Genomic DNA, 22198 nt, shown 5'->3' on the forward strand with positions numbered 1-22198 from the left:
CAAATAAAAAAACAATAGCTGGTCTCATAGTTATATAACCAAATAGTAAAGCACAAATCATGAAAATAACTCTAAAATAATAGAAACAAAATGTTGTCTACCCCAGCGATCGGCGTGGACGTACATGAACTAGACACGAAAAACAAGCTTCAATATTTACAATGAGATGAGGAGTCTACTTTGTTGCTTAGTCTATGACAATACTTTATCCATGTACTAACTAATATGGGGAGAAATTAAAAATAAGTTGTCAAAGATTTGCTATACCCTCCTGAATAAACTCGTACCGTACCAAGCATACGGACGGTACGTGCAAATGAGTAAACAAAACACGGTATCGCGCGCGCAGCAGTAGCCTACTACATCAGGAGCAATGACCTACATCGCATTCACACAGCTGCGCCACCGCCGCCGAGTACATAGCGAGCGCGGGCAATCGTTCACTCCGCATCGCCGAGTCTAGTCCAACAGTTTAGTCTAGTCTAGTCCGCCGCTAAGCTCAGTCCAGTCCAGTTGGCAGCAACTGCAGCGCGCCAGGCGACGGTTCCATGAACTACGTGGTGACGGTGCTGCGATCTAAGTAGAGGGGTCAGTACTACGTGCATCCACCGTGCACAACACAGTACATTGTAGAAATTTCCTGTTCACGCGTCCTCCCGCATAGTCTTCAATCTAGTAGTGTTAATATAGTCAATGGCGCCGCTTGGCAGCACCAGCTCGTCACCCGCATTGAGTAAACCTGGGTAATAAAATCACTTGTAGAAATAAAATTATGAAATGTATTTTACAATATAAATTACACAATAGTGCCGAGTCACACTCAGCATAGAACCTCTAGAATCCCTGGTACTGTAGTTTGTACAATTATAAGTCACCATCTCCGCTGTCATCAGAAGTTGACATATCATCACCCAAGTCCAGCAACTCTATGTCATCAGAATCACTGGTGCTGCTACTATCACTGTCTGATGATGTAACACTATCCTCAGCATTGCTTCCGTCACCAGCTTCTTCTGCTTCCAATTCTGCGGCAACTTGGTTATTCACTTCCTCCAATTCATCCAAGATGTTTTGAAGGTTGCCTCCATCACCTACAATAAAACATTTTCTAACTTTAGAAAATCAAGCTAAAGAGGTCGTGTATAAGTAGATTTGTTGCAGTATTACATTACACAAAAGACTCCAGATTATCCACAACAATGATGGCCGAGTCATCAAAGATAAACAAACCTACAGCGTTAACCATGTTTTACACTTGTCTATGAACAAAACAAATAATATTGAAGAGCCCGTGTAGCCTAGAAATAGAAAGTTAAAACCAACACAACTCATTGGTTGTAATAAGTACCTCATCCGTGTTTGGTAAAGCAAACCATGCCAATTATAGTCTGATTGCGCTAAACATCTTGTCAGATATTATTAGTCACAAGCTCTGACGTTTTACCTTTAGCCATAGCTTCAACTAGTTTGTAACACTATCTAAAAAGCCATAAATCATTGGTAGGATTTGAATCTTAAGAGGGTTCCCTACCCCCGCTGAAAAACGTCAGAAAACCGCTTCGCGCGGTATCATATAGCGATTCCAGTTTAAACATTTAAATTGTGAACCATACACCATTTTGTATATAAAGAGTGGTTCTACTAAGTTTGCTTTTTAAAAAATGTCTATGCTTACGCAATCAAGGGCAACGACTTGTCAAAGTTAGTGAACTTTACAGTTGAATAATAATATCTTTTTTGAAATTATCGATTTTTAATAAAGCAATATCAGTGCGAAATTTAACTAAAAATATCAAGTCACTTTTAGTTTCAAGAAAAGATTTATTTTTGGTATGTGCAAAATGAAACCGCGTAAAACCTTGCACGGCGAAAAGTGCTATGATTCTGACGGACTCTAGCGGCCTTTATCGAAACTACTGTCTCGCGGAGGGATACCAATTTTACACATTCTTCATTCATAATATTTCCCCCAAGATTTATCCATGACACATAATAACATTTAATTATTATAAACCAGTTAAGCAGACAGCAATCCTAGGGAATATTTTGTCGTCTTGTAGTTCCAACTAAACTCACCAGGGTCGCAGAAAATTGAAAACAGTCCAAGGTAGGGAACCCCCTTAAGTGTTGCACTTCAAACCAATGTTGAGATGTGATGCTATCTTGGTAGTTAGCATCAGACTTTTGACGGGTTTGATTAAACCGAACAATATGCAATTCAAGTATTCATAAATAAATATTTGTGGATTTTAGATGTTTGGAATGTTTTGAATTACAAAATACCACTGACGTTGAAAACTAAAAACTAACAATTTTCAAACCCTAATCCACCACTTTCACACAGGCTATAGTTAAATTAAAGTGAGGCATAATGACGTTCTAGTAAAACGTATGAAGATTTTTAGCATTGATTCAGCTATCTCTGTACTATCTATGTTAGAAAATGTTTTTACCATGATCATGATACATAAACAAACAGTATATGGCTTTACGTGCATACATATAAAATTGTCTAACATGTATAAAAATGCTAGACACATTGTATTTACGTTTTCCTCTAGGATAAAAGCAGATCTCTACCTTCTGTGACATCCGCGTCATCAGAATTGTCCATATCTGAATTGTCGTCACTGTTATCCATGTCTTCTTCTTCTTCTTCGTCCTCCTGAACAACAATGAAAAATCAAGAGAAGAAATAAGTTGGAAAAATAATATAAAACTATTGAGGCTGGAGGCTTAGGTACAGTTTCATCTACAAATGCAGACAAAATCCAAGCAAAATGTGAGAACAAAGTGGAAAAATAATTGCTGGAAATGGTGTGGATTAATATTGGGTAAGAGTGTGGTTTGTATTCTTTTACCTCCAATACACGTGGGGAGTTACACAACGGATTATGATGAAATTAGAAATAAGGGTATCTATATTTTCTCAAGAGAACCATTTACTTTGGAATTCATTTGGTAAGTAATGACAAAATTACATCTGAACTAAGTTCTTATGATCCTTTGATAGTTAAACGTGCTAATCAAATTTTAAAAAGTAGCAAGTAGTCATAAAGTCTCGAAAAGTGAATTATTGCCATATTGGGGACTATTAAGAGGGATCTCGTAAGAGGACATTGTTTTTCCCAATGAATTGCATTTGAGGATCTAGCATTTATCGGTGATTTGTAATTCAGGTAATCACTGTGGGATAGTATGTAGAAGAAAAACAAGAAAATAAATTAAATAAGAAAGAAGGTATTTTGTTTAAATAATAAAGAATAGCCTTGTGCACAACTTACGACTTCGTCCTCATCATCCCGTCGTCGGCCGACGTCATAGAGTCTTACAATGGATTCCTGCACACTATCAAAAACTCCTTGGTTCTCCACAATGGCTATTTGAGTGTCGACACGGTTTAAAGCCAAGTCATAAATGTTTTTCTTCACGTCAATCGTTGCTGAAAATGTAATAACACATGTTAGTTTTGTATAGTAAATCTGCCTTAGTCAGTGACAACTGACAAAACTACAAGATCACGCTACTCATCAAACACTCATATTCATTCATACTTGGCTTAAAACACCTATTTCGTATGGTCGCCATTTCAAGTTAAGTATAAGTATAAAAGTATATTACAAATTCTTGGAAGAGATAGGTTTTTTCGGAGAGTTAGATTAGATGGAAGTTTTAAGTTGAAGTCAGCAGTGTAAGGCTTCAATTCTAAATGCAGTTTATCAGAGAGAACACATCTTGATACATCCCTTACTGACATCGTTGGTTTGTTACCTTTGCTGTGCTTGTTTGGTTTGGATGTAGGGTAAAATAAAAATAGTATTTGGACCTGTCCCTACAAAATTGCAGACTTTATATATTTTGCAAAATAAAACATCACTTTATGAAAGGTGTTCCCTCAAATGAAAAAAATATTTGTTAACAATTTATCCTCCAATCAATAGCATTGAAATCAATCCTTTTGACAAAAAAAAAATCGGGAGGTTGAGTCACATGGCTCTCTTGTAAGATTAGATTTTGGAATATTCACATGACATCACTCACCAATGTTAGCATAGTCCAGTGCGTCAAGTGTTTTGAATGAAGACTCATGCGACGTGTCCTCTTCCATCTCCTGTTCCACTGTCATTGCGTAAATGGTTGATCCGTAAGTGTTGAACATAACCTCACAACCCTCCAGCGACGGAACGGTCCTCAGTAAATGGAATGTCCTTAGGTCCCAAACTTCTGTGTTCGACACAACCTAGAAACACACCAATTTTGATTTGTTTCAGAATATCTAAAATCTTATGTGAGCAGTTAATGAATAAGGTTTAATACAAATAATATTCTTTCATTATTGTTTAGTCCTGAATCACGTGAACCCATTGATGAAGACTCTCATGTGTAGCCTTTCACCACACTTTGCGGCAAGATAGCCGTACTGCTAACCCACTGGTGTTCAAGTAGTTAATCGAATCTAGATTGCTAGTGTTGTCGTATGCTTGTAGTGGCAGTCAAACTGTTCGGCCGAAAGTAGCATGGTAGCTCAGCTGGCTAAGACGTTGCACTGACAAGTGTAGTGTTGAGGTCTTTCTACATGCGTGGGTTTGATCAATCTATACTGAGCTTACTAATATGGAGTTCGAACCTAAGAAAAACGGTGTCCGGTATGGGTGGAAGTTGACGGCATTAGTGAGTTAAATAAGGATTGCACACAATACCTACTTTCCTTGTTTTTACATTTAGAGGAGGAGGACACAGATTTTTCTTTTTGGCTTTTATTACGTTTAAGCGACATATGTAGAGATAAATATACGATAAAAAAGATAAATAAACATAAAAGGACATAACATAACCTAAGAAATTAATTTAAAGAAATATGAAAAAATATTCCGGGGTCACTCGATTGTCATGTAAATATGTAATTTTACCTTAATTCTGTACAGTGATTCAGTAACCTCTATAGATGGATAATAGTTTTTGTTATGCTATTTTAAGGATTACTAGAAACATTTTCCAATACATGTTTGTAGTACTGTGAAATGAAATGAATGAAATGAAAAAATATCTTTATTCATATGGTATACAGTCGCATACATTGAATGGCGTCACTAGGCTTAAAACTAAATAAAACTAATCTACAATTCATCGAAACCATAAAGTGTTTTATCAGTTAAGAAATGTTTAAGTTTTTTTTTAAATTTGGAAATATTATCAATATTCCTCACCTCAGCTGGGAGTTTGTCCAAAAACCTTTTCCCTGCACAGGTGGTTTTTTTGTTAAAGAGCTCCAAGTTATGGACACTGACAGCAATTTCGTTTCTGTTCCGGGTAAAATAATTATGACAATCACCAAGTTTAGGGACCAAATTAGCATTAGAAAGTTTTTTTGTGTGTAAAATTGTATGAAAAACATAAATACTATACACAGTCATTATTCCCAATTTTGAAAAATATTGACGAGCGGAAGTATCCCATTCTAAATTTAACATAATTCTGATTGCACTTTTTTGAAGAGTAAGAATTCTATCCAGGTTTTGCTTAGAGGTACAGCCATAAATACTTATGCCAAAAGATATTGATGAATCGATAAAAGCAAAATAAAGAATCTTTAAGGTTTCTATTGAGCAAAATTTTGACATTCTATTAATAGCATGGATACCAGAAGTAATTTTGTTGACTACCTGGTCAACATGCTTATTCCATGTAAGATTTTTGTCTACAATTAATCCTAAAAACCTTGTTGTGGTGATTTCTTCCAATTTATTATTTTGAAATTGAATTACAGGCTGTACAATTTTTTTTCTTTTTCCTGTTGTAAAAACCATAAAATTACTTTTGCTTAAATTTAACAAGAGCTGATGAGAATTTAAAAAAGTATTTAGCATATTTAAAGTATCAGAACAATGATTTTCTAAATTTGATAAAGATGAATTGCTGATTTTAAAAGTAACATCATCAGCATACAGGCAGATATTACTACTGTGTAAATTAGTTGAAAATGGAATTGACAGATCCCTAATATAAATGAGAAATAAGATCGGTCCCAAAATAGACCCTTGGGGTACCCCATGGTGAATCTCTGTAAGAGGAGAAGATCTTGAGATTAACCTGTTATTTGTCAAATTTTTAATTTCAACGTATTGATATCTGTTAGAAATATATGATCTAAACCATTCAAACGAAATGCCATCAATGCCCAAACTTCTGATTTTATCTAAAAGAATTGTATGTGACACACTGTCAAAAGCCTTACTTAAGTCTAAAAATATGCCAACTGTTGTTTCACCTTTGTCAAGAGAGTTTATTACTGATTCTATAAAATCTATTGCTGCAGTTGTAACTGATCTTCCTGATCTGAAGCCATGCTGATTATTATCATGTAAAGAATACGTTTCCAGATAGTTCGTCAGTTGTATGTAAACTGCTTTCTCATATATTTTTGAAATGGTAGGTAATAGCGAAAGAGGACGGTAATTGGTTATTTTTTTAGAATCGTTGTTTTTATAAAGAGGAATAACTTTAGCAATTTTTAATTTAGAAGGAAATAATCCACTAACAAAAGATGAGTTAATTAAATGCACAAGAGGTTTCACTAACTGATAGCAAGCATGCTTTAATATTGTCATGGGTATCTCATCAAAACCAGTTGAAAGTTTGTTATCAAAGGAACTGATAATTTTTAAAACTTCACTATCTGTGACTGGTTTTAACCTAAATTTAGTTTGGGAGACTTGTTGAATTGGCTTGTTGACATGTGTGTTGCTATTTTGTGCAAGGTGAGGAAGTATTGATGAGGTTACATAGGTGCTAAAAAAATCATTAAATATTAAGCTAATATCTCCAGGATCAGTAAACAATGTATGATTAAAATCTATTTCAATATTACTAAATGCTGGTTTCTTGTTGGAGACCTCATTATTAAGGATTTTCCAGGTAGTTTTACATACATTACTAGATTGCTTAACCTTAGTCTCAAAATGTTTCTTTTTAGTAGCAATGACTTTTTTTCTAAAATCCTTATTCAGACTTTTGGCTTTATCAAATAGAATTTTATTTTTTGTGTTACGTGCCATTTTACTCATGTTTACAATTTTAGATTTTTCATTCTTCAAATCATCTGTTATCCAAATATTATTTGATTGTTTGCATCGTTTTTTAAACTTAGGAAAACATGTATTAAAATAAAACATAAAAATTCTATGAAAAGTGTCGAATTTCTCCATAACATTTGCGTTGTAAACATCTATCCAGTTTTCATGATCTAATAATTTAGTAAACATGTGTAAATTTTTTTCACTAAAGTCTCTTACTTCTTTTACAGTTATTTTATTTGGAGTCAAAACATTTTGGTTTGTGAACTTATTATTTAGGCAACTAATCTGCAACAATAATCCATCGTGATCAGATATCTGGGTATTCACTCCAGTAACATTCATCTTATAATCTAAAACATTTGTCAATACATTATCTAGAGCTGATTCTGACATATATGTAACACGAGTAGGAAAGTTTACAAGATATCTCATGCTATATACCTGTAGTACGTCATTAAGCATTTTCCTGTAAGTAGTGTCCAATACATTAATATTTATGTCTCCAACAATTACAATGTTTTTAAAATGTTTCAACAATAAATTTAATAAAGAGTCAAGCTTCTCTAAAAAGAGATTAATTTTTACAGAAGGGGATCGATATATTGCTACTAGTAAAAGCTTTAAACTATTATGCTTGTACTCTGTAATACAACACTCAAATTCTTTTTCACATATTATGTTGGTATTTTCCAAAATATTTATTTTTCTATGTTTTACATTTCCATTGATTTTACCAAGGATCAAGACACCACCACCACCAGATCTACTTCTTGCAAAAGATGAGTGAATACAATAGTTATTTAAATTAAATCTCGAAAGTTCTAAATCTGTCATTTTATGCTCATTAATTAATATTAAATCGGGATTTAATTCTTCAACTGTTATCTGTAAAGAATCTATTCTAGATGGCAGGTGTTGTATATTTAAATGAAATATATCCAATTTAAAACTTTTGTTGGTTAAATTTAAGTGATTTCTTTTGGCATCTTTAATAAGTTTTTTGAAGGCGGGTTGTCTGTTACAGTTGGTGGTGTACAAGATATAACATTGCTTACTTTATCCTTAGCTTCTAGATTACAATTTATATTAATATTTCGGGTTTGAGGAGGGAGTTGAAGTGTACATAGGGCAGAGAGGCTATGCATTACGCCGGCACCAGATACCGCACTGACACTAGCACACCCACTGACAGCCAACCCCCCATCACTTGACACAGTTGAAGGTGAAATTCTCAAACTGGACTGGGAGGTATCATCTTCCTCTTGTAGTTGGCTGTAGACATTAACATCTTTGTGAACTGCTGTTGTAGTTCTGGTTGCATCAGTGTGTTGTTGGATGTTATGGATACCAGTACTAGAAGTTTTGACAGCGATAGCTTCTCTGAGACTTGTGATAAACGCAGCATGCGAAAGGCCATTTCTAATGTTGGTGTTGGTTCTTTCATCTGAAGTTATGATGATAACTGATGCATTAGTTGACCTTTGAAATTTCACTATATTATTTGCAAAGTGTGCAGGCGTGACATGATCTCTGGAGCATCCCATAGGAGAACAAATTAAGGTTTTCAAATTTTGTTTATTAAATTCTTCTATTAGTTGATCAAAAGCATTGTTGTAAAATATGTACTTATTATGTCTTGGTTTTTGGTAGTACCTTGATTTAGTGACCAAGCCAAAAACTGATGGCCCATTGTTAACTTTCTGCTGTGTTAAATTAGAGTTACAGTAGTCCGAATCACATGGTTTACCAAAACACTCTTTAAAAGCTACAGAGCCTAGAGAAAACCTATCACTTCTAATATCTCATGAGCAGTTAACCAATCACTATTACTACAGAAACAGCAGCTTACCTCGAGCCCGTTAGGATGAAAGACTCCGCTGAGTGTTTGGTTTAGTTTATCAAACTTGTGTATCTGCTTGCCAGACGCAACGTCCCACAGAACTCCGTCAGACAAGATCAACTCGTCAGTAGGGTTGAATGTGGCTCTGTTCTTTGTATATTGGTTTGATAATGTTGGTGTCAAGGTGAACAGCTTCTGACCCGTCGTTATGTCATACACCTAGAAAAATAAATGTAATATTACATAAATAAAATATACTGATTCTTAATTCATACCCTTATGAATGTAATATGTGTAGAATGTTACGTCTGTTTATAAATAAACTTAAAAAATACTAATCTTATAAGTAAAATGAAGCTATCATGACTTACATTAGCATGCTCGTTTTTTGTGCTGATCACTCTATCTTGAGTTAGTTTGCTGAACTCAACATATTCATCATCGTCCATTGCAAACCTGAAATATATTACAATGTTTAGGTATGGAAGGGTAACATGAATGAATAAAACATGTGAAAGAAAACCGTGCACACTTACTTAAATATAGAACCGATGTACTAAAATTTGCCTCTGTGAAACCGAAAGATAATTGCTATTGATAATCGCCACTACTAGTAGCGGCTACTACTCTCATTCGCCAAAAGTTTCTTCATTGCAGTCACATTAGGTGATTAGTAGTAGTGAGTCCTACAGTAAAATGCTTCTATTGTGCTTCTAGTGTTTTATAGCATTGTGTCATCAGTGGGGGCTTTACGACGTCTCTTGTTGTTAGGTGTAAAAGAGAACTGTGTAAGGACTGAGGAGTTGCTTCGTAACGCAACACAAGGAGTAAGCATAAACGGAAGTGAGTGAACTATGAGTATTAAATAGGGATGGACGAGATTGGATTTTTAGTTCGAGACGAGACGAGACGAGATTTTTTATTTCTCATAAAATTTCGAGACGAGATCGAGACGAGATTTCTCTTCTCATACACAACGGGAAATGCACGTTCGAAATTTTTACCTGATTTTGTAACATTGTTAGATGACTGTTTAAATACTAAAATAATGATAGTAGGCAAGAATATTTACAATCTTTCATTAAATAACATCAGCATAACATTTTTTTATTAATCACGCCTAACTTATTAAAAATGCCTACGATTAGGAAACATGGTGATATCAGTTAGGATAGAGTTCAACTTATCCTAAAATAAAATAAATCATAAAATAAAAGCAATATTAATTTTTATAAAATAGTTACTTGTTTTGACTTTTTTATACAGTAGTAATAAAACATTCCTCACACTGCTTACACTTAACAAAACTTCTCAAATGTTATTAAAGTAATATTATTAAAATAATGAAAGTAATATTTACATTAAAAGAATTAAAGTAATATTTACATTAAAAGAATTAATTAAATAAGAACGCCTTCGAAAAGGAAACGCAACTACAACACGCTCCTGTATTGCGGGTATTGCATTGACTTTCTGCAGGCGTTTTTAATTTTTTTTTTTTCAGGGTTGCCACCAAAGTGAGATAAAAAAATTCATGCATAATTCAAGGTTTTCATTGGTAGTTTTGAAAAATTCATGGGGTATATGCTCGCACAATTTCACCATAAAAGAGTGTTGCCTAGTTCAGAATTGTACATTAATTTATCGACAATATATAGTTTTGTGTGCTACTATCAAATAAAACACATTTCATGCGTTTATTTTAGAGTTAAAAATAAGAATTTAATATAATTTATCCAGTCTAAAAAAAGTAAAATCACAGATGAAAAAGGATATTAATAAAAATCTTGTGTGTGATAATACGATGTAATTATTTAAAAAATTGAAACATCTGATTTAACAACATCATAGGCCTAATGATAAATTCAAACGTTAGAAGAAATAATAAATAAAAAAATAAGTCGGATTGGTAGTTAGGTCTAGGCCTAACCTAAAAAACATTGCATCTAAACATAAAAGGTTTAACTTAGTTAATCCAGCAATGGCACAACTTTACTGTCTAAACATCAAATTAAGATAATAGGCTACTATAAAAACAAATGTTAAGAACATGATCAAGAAACGGTTATCTTAGTAATGGGCCATATCTAGGCCTACTAAAACGCACATGCAATTTATTACTTTATACAGTAACACAGTAGGCTAGCCTACAACATTGTAATCCAAAGCTGAATCTAGGCTAAGTTAGGCCTGAACCAACTTTTATTTATTGAGAAGATTAAAGGTTACCGACTGACTGATAATAACACTCTAAAAAGGTAAGATTATGTAAATAAATATTTAGTTAAAGCTAAGAACGAAACAAAAGTTATGGAATGTATGTAAGTTTAGACATAGGCTAACTTACATTAAGTAATAAAAAAATAATTAATTACATTACAGAAAAGGTTAAAATAAACTTAGTTAGGAGGATGTTTCTTCAGATTGGATCAGTTTATATATTATTATTTGCCTACACAGGTTTAAATCACAGTTAAAACAATTATTTAATTAAATTTACATCTCATTAGTTAGATTCGTATTGACTGAAAACACCTAGTTAATGCTTCAAAAAAACATTTACATTTACCTTCCTCAGAACGAAATCACCATTTTTCAGCACAACATTGACTTCTTGCAACTTAGGCCTAAATAAATAAACTTAATCTCACGTTGTAACACATTTACTAAACACTGACAGTAGTTTGAAATGACGACATATTTGACCAAAACAAACACAGCAGACGATTAAGTTCCAGCCGGCGCAAGCCATTTTGACCTTTATGGCAAGGCAAGGTACTTCTTATTTTAACGTTGTAAAGTATCGGAAGTATAATATATCAGTAATAAAAAATATTTAATTTGAACACTTGTTCCACTGAGTGTTGGGTAATCAATTATAAGAAGCACAAAACGGAATCACGAGTGCAACAAGTGATCTTACTGTCCAGTGTCCACCACTACTTCAAACGTTTGACTCGTTTCTAAGTTTCAGATCACTCAGATCAGTTTAAAACTTTTAGGTTATGGTTACTCTGAATTTCCTTCCACACGAACACTAGAGTAGAGTGTAAGTGTAGAGAATGAGAGCGAGCATCAATCCCGATTGTCGATGTTTTCGAAACATCGATGTCTTTTCTATCGATGTTCGAAGTTATTTGTTTACATCGATGGTAGATTACCGAACCGATGATTTGATTTGTTACATCGGTCTTTTAGGCCAACAAAAGTAATGAAATATTGATGTTTTCCGTAACTGAATTGTATTGGTTTTAGGTTAATTGGCTGTTACAGTGCAGAGAACAGACGAGAAACTCGGAACAAACATCGATGTGATCGATGTTTTAGCTCCGAAAGCATCGATTTTATCGGTAGATCGGTACTCGGTAGAGATGGGCGTTATAACATAACAGGATGAATAACAGTGTTGCGGCCACGGCAACGTTATCGCGGCAACACGTTGCGGAGAACTCCCTGTTATTATAATAACGTATCTATCTACACAATGTTGCAGGAAAGCCGCGCGGACAACGAAAACATGCATTGCCATTAGTGCCGTTGCCGCAACGCTACCAGAGCAACGATAACTTCTGAAACGAACTAGAATAACGCATCCTGTCTGGACAACGCGGCAACGCCCGACTCGCGACTACAACTGAAAACTGAACTGATCAACCGACAATGATAACTGAACGCCGCAACACCGACCGGCGGACAACGGTTTATAGCGGCAACGAGTTGAGTTGGCAATCGTTATTGAAATAACAGGTTGCCGCAACACGTTATTGGGCAGTGCGTTATCGTTATAACCGTTGCCGGAAAACAACGATAATTCCCATCTCTAGACTACTCGGCAGACGTCGGTTACGATCGGATTTGACCTTGAATAAACTACGCAATCGTTTCTGTTCGTGGCATGGCAACAAAACTTTTTATCTCGACACTCCCACTTTGACGTTTTATCTCGGTGTTCATTTCGAGAATGGTTTTAATACGGAGTATTTGATTCAGCACATTTAGGGGTTTTGGCTGAATTGTTGATAATGATTTTGAGAATTCATGGTCCAATGACGAAATTCACGCATAATTCACGCACTTTTTCATGGTCACCTAAATTCACACATAATTCACGCTTTTCAAGGTTTTCATGGCTGGTGGCAACCCTGTTTTTTCTCGTCTCGATAAAAATCTTGGCCAAAAAGTAATCTCGTCTCGTGTAACGAGATTGAAAATTTCCTGAAAATTTCCCGAAATTTCGAGACTTGACCATCCCTAGTATTAAACACAACAATTAAAGATGAAACCTTTGTTTCTGAATAAGACCCGCTGATTCTTTAGCCAAGAGCAATTTACAAAAACCTAATCATTATAGAGAGCTGGTCCCAATTCTGAACCATCCAAAAGCTATCAAATTTGTGACTTTCAAAACATATTGGTTATTTTTATTCTACCAGGAAAGTACCCCACTCACTTCATGGTAAACAGACTGTTGACACTCCATAACGCAGAGAGTGGCCTCCTCCACGTTGACGACGTTAGTAGCAGTGTTCCATCACGGTTGGCCTCTAGCCTGGAGATGTACGACTCATGACACTGGTGTGTGGCCTCCTCCTGACAAACAAACGGCAACATTTACATTTCTTGAGGACATTTTTTAAGTTCATACTTCAGGTAAAAGGAATACCTTTTTGAACCCTATGAATTATTCAATGATTTATGCTTTATTCCCATAATCTTACAAACACGAGGCTACACCTTTGACTGCTTGACCATAGATCAGACTTGGCAGTCTACTACATTAGCATAGTTCTAAACTGACTACCTCGTTTCAGTTATATAGAATTGAGAAATGAGAAGAGTTACACAAGTATAGATGGTTGTCCGTTGAGTTTTTGTTATTTTATGTTCGATATATGAGCCGTTAGAGCTCAAAAGGTTAATAATTCCTTAGAAAACTAAGTATAATACTACTTAGCAATTTCCTTTTAGTTATATTAATCACTAAATGCAAGTTTCCTAGCTGCCTAAATTAAACAAGGGTCAAGTACAACGGACCGTTTACTGTACTATTCACCATTCTGCAGCTGTATTTAGCAGCCAGGAAAAGTGGATCAGTGATTTACTTCAATATATATCTTCAGCTTTTGTGTATATTGTACATTTATACTTACAGATCCTGTGTGTAAGTTGAAAATCTTAACTTCTCCATGATGCGTCCCCACAATCAATTGTTTATCTTTACCCTGAAACAAATTAAAATCAAGTTCTGACTAAAAACATACCATTCATATCACACAAAAAACATCTATATTTTAGCAAATATTTTTCTATGTGTTGAATCTAAAATAATTCATAGTATATTAATCTGTAAATTATTAACTAATAATCAAGCAAAGGTTTAAGTACCTCTGACCTCTGATCATCCACAACACAAACTCTGCCAAACGCAGTCAACTTTTGTAAAAGGCTCCGGTGTCTAAAACTAAAACCCATTAGACCAATGCCAGATTATCAGGAATTTTTCCATTGATTGATTAGCTGATTACTGAAATCTTTTAAGTTTATCAGGAATTAGCAACAGTTAACTTACTTAATGTAAACACTATTAATCACAGACTAAGATAAACTTTTCTGGAAATAAAATGCAAATTACTTTTACTTGAGAGACTTACTAGGAATTCACAGCATGTAAAGAATCCGTCATCCTCCCCTAGCCTGATCGTTTTGACGGGACAAAACCTGGAATGGACGAGTCGGTTGTTATACTTCCGTGAGACAGTTCCTCGCATCAGCCTCATCGCAAAATTGGCAGGAATGGCATTCTTTGGCTTAGGATCTGGACACTTGTGAGGCCTGCAAGAAAGTTCCAAATTATTTAATTTTCTAGTTAGGGTTTACTGAGTTAATTAATTACCAACCAAATAAGGCTTAGTAATACTTTATTTATGGTAAGGTTATATTTATTAAAGGAATGCAAATAGGCTAGAAAGGAATAGAGTAGTAGGTTTCTCTTTAACTTGCTCTCAGAAAAAGTCCAACATTAGGACAAAATAACATTGTTATGTTATTGTGTTTATATGTAGGCTATCTATAGCCCCTGGACTCTACTTAAGTGAGCTAGCTGAACTCCATTCCTTTGCAAAAAATTCTTTAATTTATTAAAAGAAACTTATATATTAAAAGAAACTTATATAGGAGCCCCCAAAAAGATTTTGCATGGCAAGCAACAAACTAGTTAACAAAACAATTATTTGAAAATCAACTTAACACAAGTTGGTGGGCAATATTATTTGCTGTTTATACTCACACAAACAGGTTGAACTGTGGGCAGGTGACCATGGGGTTCTTGCACAGTGCATGCTGGTTAGTGAGGTACTCAGTGATGATAGAGTCGAGTGTCACGTGGCATTCTTTGAGTCCCCCTGTGTTCTGACTGAGGCCCCCAACCTGCTGCTCACAACAGATCTGCTTCTGTAGCGAGCGGCAAGCCACCGGCGTCGCTTTGGCATCTGTTTTCCTGAAACATAACAAAATACTTTTGAAATTCTTCAGTGGTGTTTATTGGGTGGAAACCCCATAAGGAAATCCAACCATCTTTGAAATAAATATCCGTAAATAAATATCAAAATCTTACTCTTTTATGCCAAACCTGGAAACACTATAAGCATTATAAACTGCAAGTCTTCATCAACAAATGTCTCATAAAAGTCAAAAGACAAACGACAATAGACAAAATCTTTATTGAAATATTCCTAGAGAACATTCATGCGTCAGGTACATAAAATGTACAGTATGTACATAAACTATTACAGTTATTTGCAATTACAATTGCAAAAGAATAACAAACAAAGAACTACTGCAAATTACTAATGTAAATCTGACGAATATAACAATAAAACGAAGAATGTCTGAGTTGATAGGTCACATTTAAACTATTGTAATTCTTAACGAAAGAACAATAAAGAATATTGTATGTATTGTATTGTACTTTAAGAAGGCCCTACTGAACTGTCAGCCAACAACACTGGAATAAAAACTTTAGGATAGCAAAGAGCAAGCCAAAAAAATCTGTTTTCTACAGAAATCAGCAATTAAAATCAGAACAATCGGTGGCTTAAGTATATGTAAATTTTGTTTCCAAAACTGGACAACAGTTTCTACAAGAGGATATCTAATTCTATTAATAGCCAAAGCACAGAAAACATACTACTATAACCCAGAATGCTAACCATGCGTTTAGACAACATTGCGGTCGAGATCCTAAAAGCTGGTGATGTAGCCGCGGACTTACTTCATCCACTACTTCACAGATTTGGCAAGAGGAGAGAACTCCAAAGGAATGGAAGAAGGGTATAGTTGTCAAAATACCAAAGAGAGGGGATGTAACGCTCTGTAACAATTGGAGAGGTATTACCCTTTTGTCAGTCCCAAGTAAAGTGCTGGCCAGAATAATCCTAAACCGGATAAAAGGTTCCATTGAACTGAAACTGAGGAAAGAACAGGCAGGTTTCCGGGAAGCAAGAAGTTGTGTGGATTTAATTAGTACTCTCCAAATCCTACTTGAACAGAGCAAAGAATTTCAAAGTACTCTTTACCTCTTTGCATTTGTAGATTTCGAGAAGGCCTTTGACACAGTGAAACACCAGGTGCTGTGGCATGTTCTACAAGAATATGGGATACCCCTTAAAATCATAAATATCATCAAGGCCATGTACGATGATTTCCAGTGTCAGGTTTCGCACCAAGGAAAGTTGACAGGAGCAATCCCAGTTAAAATAGGTGTTCGCCAGGGCTGCATTTTATCACCAATACTGTTCCTTTTGGTGCTGGACTCAGTATGAGGAGAGTAACACATAATAGAAGGCAGGGAGTGCAGTGGGGACTGAGGGAGCGGCTGGAGGACTTTGACTTTGCTGATGACCTTTGCTTGATTGCCCAGGGAGGTACACTGATATTCAGGCGAAACTAAGTTCTCTACAAAGAGAGGCTGAAGAGGTGGGTCTTAAGATAAATGTAAATAAGACAAAGGAAATGAGGTTGAATTCCAGAGTAGCCCAAGCCTTAGAACTAAATGGGAAGGTGATTGAAGAGGTTGACTCTTTCCAAAGTCACAGCAGACGGAGGAGCAAAAGAAGATGTTAGGAGCCGCATTGGGAAAGCTAATGCAGCATTTGTTCAGCTTTACCCAATATGGCGAAATATAAATATTTCAATGAAAGCCAAAATCTGCATCTTCAACACAAACATCAAGTCTGTCCTCTTTATGCCAGTGAAACTTGGAAAATGGATCAGTGTAGTACTTCTCAGCTCCAGGTGTTTGTAAACAGGTGTCTCAGACGTATAATGAGAGTGTTCTGGCCAAACACTATATCAAATGAACAGCTTTGGGAGGCAACAGGGCAACAAAAGATCAGCCTAGAAATCAGAAGACGGAAGTGGAGGTGGCTGGGTCACACTCTTCGGAAGACAGATGGTGCAATTGAAAACAAGGCCCTGGAATTGAATCCCCAAGGGACCAGAAAGAGAGGAAGACCCTGTGACACCTGGAGGAAGCCTTGAGTCTCGGGAATACCTGGGGTTAGCTGAGGGATCTGGCGCAAGACAGGGATGGATGGCGGGCTCTTCTGGATGCCCTATGCTCCCGCTAAGGAGCGACAGGAAATAAGTTAAGTAACCGCAGCTGGTGGCGCTGCCTACGAATTGACAGGCAAAGCTCTCTCCGAGTACTTAACGCTTTTTACCATGCGGTTAGCATTCTGGGTTATAGTGGTATATTTTCTGTGGCCAAAGGTACTAAGTGCCTGGAACTGGTTTTGTTTTGACTATTTGCATTTAACCATCCTTTCTTCCCTGATGTTTTCCTGAGACTCTCACCTGGAAGACAGACTGAGCCGCAGGGGTGTGGTGGCTGTGATTGGAGTAGAAGCCCCTCCTCTGACACTGTAGCCAGCTCCTAGCGGACTAGTAGAGGGAGAGGCAAGGTCAGATGAGGAGTTGCTCACCATCACAACCTTCTGTAGCGGGTGTGGACTCATCAGCGACGTGCGACCCTGCAAATATATCAACTAAATTGGGCACTTGTCAATACAATTATATTTTAAAATTGTATGCCTATTTAACATAGCTCGACAACAATCTACTAGACTGTGAGTAAAAAGGCAGAAGCTTCAGGTTCTTTCTTATACTAAAACTGGCTATGACTTTATCATCAAAATGAATGTCTACTTCAATCCACAGACAAAGATTCAATTAAATCCAATCATGCAACGTCAGTTATTGTGCTTAATGTTAATTTTTTTAGAACAAATGACATCTTGGTGTTAAATGAATGTGGTTCTATAACCATCCCTTAATATGAATTTGATTAAACCAAAGCATGAAAAAGGGGTTTTTTTTAAATGTCACTATTCCTTATCCTTGACACATTTCAGGTTTTCAAAAATCTTTAACAGGAAGTTTGAATAAATTACACCCATAGGCCTACAGCCCATTTTACTCCACGAACTTAAATAATGCTTCTCTCAACCATAATTATAAAACTTACAAAATTATAGATTAAATCTGTATTAAACACATCCTTACCCGCACAGGTGTGCTAATGTGCTGTGTGTAGGTGAAGGGGGCCGGCAGTGGAGTGTTGACAGGCTTCATGGCAGGTATGTTGGCCTCCCGCTGCAATGTAGCCGCAGACTCTGCCATCCCATGGCTGAGCAGATGCTGATGTATCAGCTGGAACAGCTGTTGTTCGTTGAACTGGATGTGTGTTTGCGCAATCACGTTGGCCTGTCAAGCAAACACAGTGTTGCTAAATACTTTTAAAATAAAATTAAGGAACGTTTCACACAACTGAGCTTCAAAACGTGTTAAAAAAATTACAAGAGTTTTAATTGCTTAATTAATTCATTTATTTGTCTACACTGATGTAGGCTAGATGTTGGGTTATGCACTAGTGCCAGTGTTTCTTCAGTCCCCGAAAATTTTCTCAAACTCGACTTTAGTGCTTTTAGCTATGTAAATAGCCCTATTTAATGTCATCTACGGCTGTAAAACAACGAACCATTGGGATGATTGAGCCTTAGTTGTGAGACGTACCCTGACCAGCTTAGCATTATTCCACATCAAATGTCATGATATTCCAGATATTTGTCATTCAGTTTTTGAGCTTGGTATTGTTCGATAGGAAATTGTAAAATAATAAAGTGTTCTTGTAATTCTTTTCAAACATTTTGCCATACGTTGGTAATTTATTTAGGTTAAAAAAACTATAAAATGGCCGTCATTTTTAAATTTAGAATTGAACCCCAACTTAGTTTTTTTTATCTATTAAAGGTCACTTCTATCTTAAAATACATACAAAGTTTCATAAAGATCGATTGGTTAAATAGAAAAATAAAAATGTTTATGTAGGCTTAACAAAGCGTTTTTGGGAAAAAAATTGATTTTCTCTTTAATTTCACCCATAGAACCCTATACCTGTTTACTTAAGGGACAGGGACACCTATAGCATATAGCTAAAACATACATACTCTGTGTATGTTTTGAAGAGACACTTCCAACTCATTTCCATTTGGTTTACTTTTTCCTGAAACTCGTTCCATAAGTTCTAATGCATACTTCTGGAACATAACGTGCTCTTGTCTTTTGTCTTGAAGGATTGGATCCCTCATGAGATCTGCAACAACACAACAAAAGAAACAATAACAATTTGCCATATTTTTCAAATAGTACTGTATCTTATTTTATGACACACACAAGTTTACAATCTTCTAAGTTTGATATTTTGCTTATCCGATTACTTCAGGAAAATGTTTTACATGTTGTGGGCTGTTCATGTGTCATAAACTGCCTGAGAGTATATTCTAAGACCACTAGACCAGTTTGTTGTCTGTCTTCTATAGTAACATATTCCAAACAGAAATTACTTTCTCTTTCAAAAATAAACCCCTTACACGTTTAGGGAAAGGCTCTAGGCCAGTATTGTGATTTTAGAACAAAGGGATAGCAACTAGCTTACCTTATAAATACTGTATATTTATTACTTTTTATTTATTACTTTATATTTAACTGCATGTTCTATGGCTAACGTGGCCATATTTTTTGGACTCCAAAACGGGACACCCCACCCCACTGCTAGGCAAGGGATCCGGGTGGGTTATGAAAAATAATAACTGTAGTATTTTTATGCTATCTAGACATAATTTTTAAATATAAATTAGTATTTTGATTGAGATTATTACAGCCTCTTTGATTAGGGTGCTCAAAAATAAAACATGAATTTAAATTACGGAACTTATCCTTACTTAGAAATCTCCTCAAAACAGGATAACTTTACCAAGTGCACGTAAACAGCTGGCACTGAGCTAAGGAAACAAATTTACATATGGCGGGTAGATGTCGGTGACGTTTAAGCACTTAGTTAGAAAAAAATTGTACTAGTGACAAGCGTTAACGAATAAAGTCAAACCCGCACAATTGATGACTTGTTTGTTGTACAGATAACTTAATAGGCTAATAGGTTTTTTTTCCTAAAAATGATTACCTATTATTCTTACATCAACTATTAATTAGTGAGGAAAGGCGAAATTTATTATTCTATATAATATTTCAAAACATCTGACTTTCAAAGCGGGACATTTAAGCGTCCCACGGCCAACTTGCTGTAAAGCGGAACGTATAGCTGCGTTATCTATGGCCTACCTGTACTTCTAAGGTAAGATAGCTGCTATCATCTAATCCTAGGTATCTAATATCGGTCTCTTTTACGAGGCATTGACAGCTACATTGAAGATGTTGAGTGTTGACTTACTCTGCAGCAGGCCGTTGCTGAATAGTGGTAACTTGCTGATGATCTGCCTGACAGTCTCACTGCGAGCCAGACCAACCAGAGCTCTACAAGCCAAGCCTCTGATAGAGTCTGCGTCAGTGATGGGAGTCTTGACCATCATCAGAGTCAGCAGAACCTGTACACACAATCAAACAGTTGAGTTGGTCGTTATTTCTAAAGAATACAATTGTAAATACAATGGAAAAATATCAATTGGAGTCAAATTAATTCTTAATCCCTGATTGTAAAATATTTAATTTCAAACTAAGCTTCAGTAATTATTAACTTTATACATTGTGAAGTGTAATAGATTAAATAATAGCCAAAATTTTAATAACAAACGATATAAACGTAATACTTATTTACAACTAAATCTACACAAAAAATATAAGATGCAATTTACAGGTTTTTTATAGCTTTACCAGACACGGTTAGCAAATTATAAGTTATTATCTACAATATTCAAGGTAAAAGTGTGGTTAAAAATATAATTAATATCTGTGAGAAAATACCAGATTAAGTAAATACCCCCGTCGCAGCAAACCTGCATACTAAGCGAATTTCCATTTACCCGGCTTGATTTCTACTAAAATATTCCCTATAAATTTTCAGATTTATTTCCATTTTTAAATAACATTAATTTTAGTGAGTAGTTAGGTTTGCTGCTACGGGGAAGATGTTGAGGTGTGTTTTTTCAATTGAAATATTGATAGCTTAGTATGAAATAAACCAAATTGCCAAATTTGATTAAAATATATCCATAAACAAGCAAACTAGAACAGTTTATTTATTCTCCATAAGAATAACATGGGAATTTTAAATTTACAATTTTTTTAATTTTCTCCGTAGTCAATAAACATTCAAAAACACTTCAATATACTAAATTATTTTTTTTTTAAGCTCTTCAAAATGGTCTAGAGAGAAATTTAGAAATTTGAAGTTTTTAGGGTCAAAAATGAGAAAAACCCATTTTTACCCCATAAAACCTCCCATAAACCCCTGATCCCATGGTCTGATTATGCTGGTTCGCGAACTCGTTCGAATAAATGTAGGTTTACACGTTTGTACCAAATTTCATCAAAATCGGATCAATTTTGCTCGAGTTATCGCGCTAACGGACACATATATAAATATATATATATATTTATAATATATATATATGAATTTGAACGGATGGTGTTTTTGGCCTCTGGGGACCTCAAAACGAAAAAGTAAATCGGTCCCGGGTCTAGGTCTTACCATGAGACCTACGGTAAAAGCTTATTCCCTATATGGGAAATTCGCTAAAAGAGTTTACTGAATAATTTGGGCCAACCCCCCAATAATCAATAATTTTTGGGTTTTTTTGTTTGTAATTTTGAGTAGTTCTCTATTGGAATTTCTGGACATGACATTCAATAACAAAAATAAAACTGTTTGGTTACATTTTTTTATAATTTCATTATTTTAGGTCCAAAAGAACAATGGTAAATAAATACA

The 22198-nt window shown here is 35.3% G+C and overlaps 1 protein-coding gene across 2 annotated transcripts in view; it reads right to left on the reverse strand.

Moving 5' to 3' along the window:
- Positions 1-765: 765 nt before the first annotated feature.
- LOC129004723 (protein mahjong-like) overlaps positions 766-22198 on the reverse strand; it is a 47768-nt gene continuing 26335 nt past the window's right edge. For both annotated transcript variants that reach the window (XM_054433304.1, XM_054433305.1), the window contains 14 exons: positions 20702-20855; positions 19422-19567; positions 18478-18678; positions 17770-17945; positions 15203-15412; positions 14568-14748; positions 14067-14138; positions 13367-13506; positions 9288-9372; positions 8926-9135; positions 4042-4240; positions 3285-3442; positions 2581-2665; positions 766-1091 (listed from right to left, as the gene is read on the reverse strand). In XM_054433304.1, coding sequence (XP_054289279.1) covers positions 865-1091; positions 2581-2665; positions 3285-3442; positions 4042-4240; positions 8926-9135; positions 9288-9372; positions 13367-13506; positions 14067-14138; positions 14568-14748; positions 15203-15412; positions 17770-17945; positions 18478-18678; positions 19422-19567; positions 20702-20855 — 2244 coding nt within the window. In that variant the 3' untranslated portion in view covers positions 766-864. The remainder of the gene's footprint in view (positions 1092-2580; positions 2666-3284; positions 3443-4041; positions 4241-8925; positions 9136-9287; positions 9373-13366; positions 13507-14066; positions 14139-14567; positions 14749-15202; positions 15413-17769; positions 17946-18477; positions 18679-19421; positions 19568-20701; positions 20856-22198) is intronic.

The sequence above is a fragment of the Macrosteles quadrilineatus genome, unplaced genomic scaffold (genome assembly GCF_028750875.1).
Source record: "Macrosteles quadrilineatus isolate MER2022 unplaced genomic scaffold, UCM_ALF_1.0 Scaffold_11__1_contigs__length_5352618, whole genome shotgun sequence".
NCBI lineage: Eukaryota > Metazoa > Arthropoda > Insecta > Hemiptera > Cicadellidae > Macrosteles > Macrosteles quadrilineatus.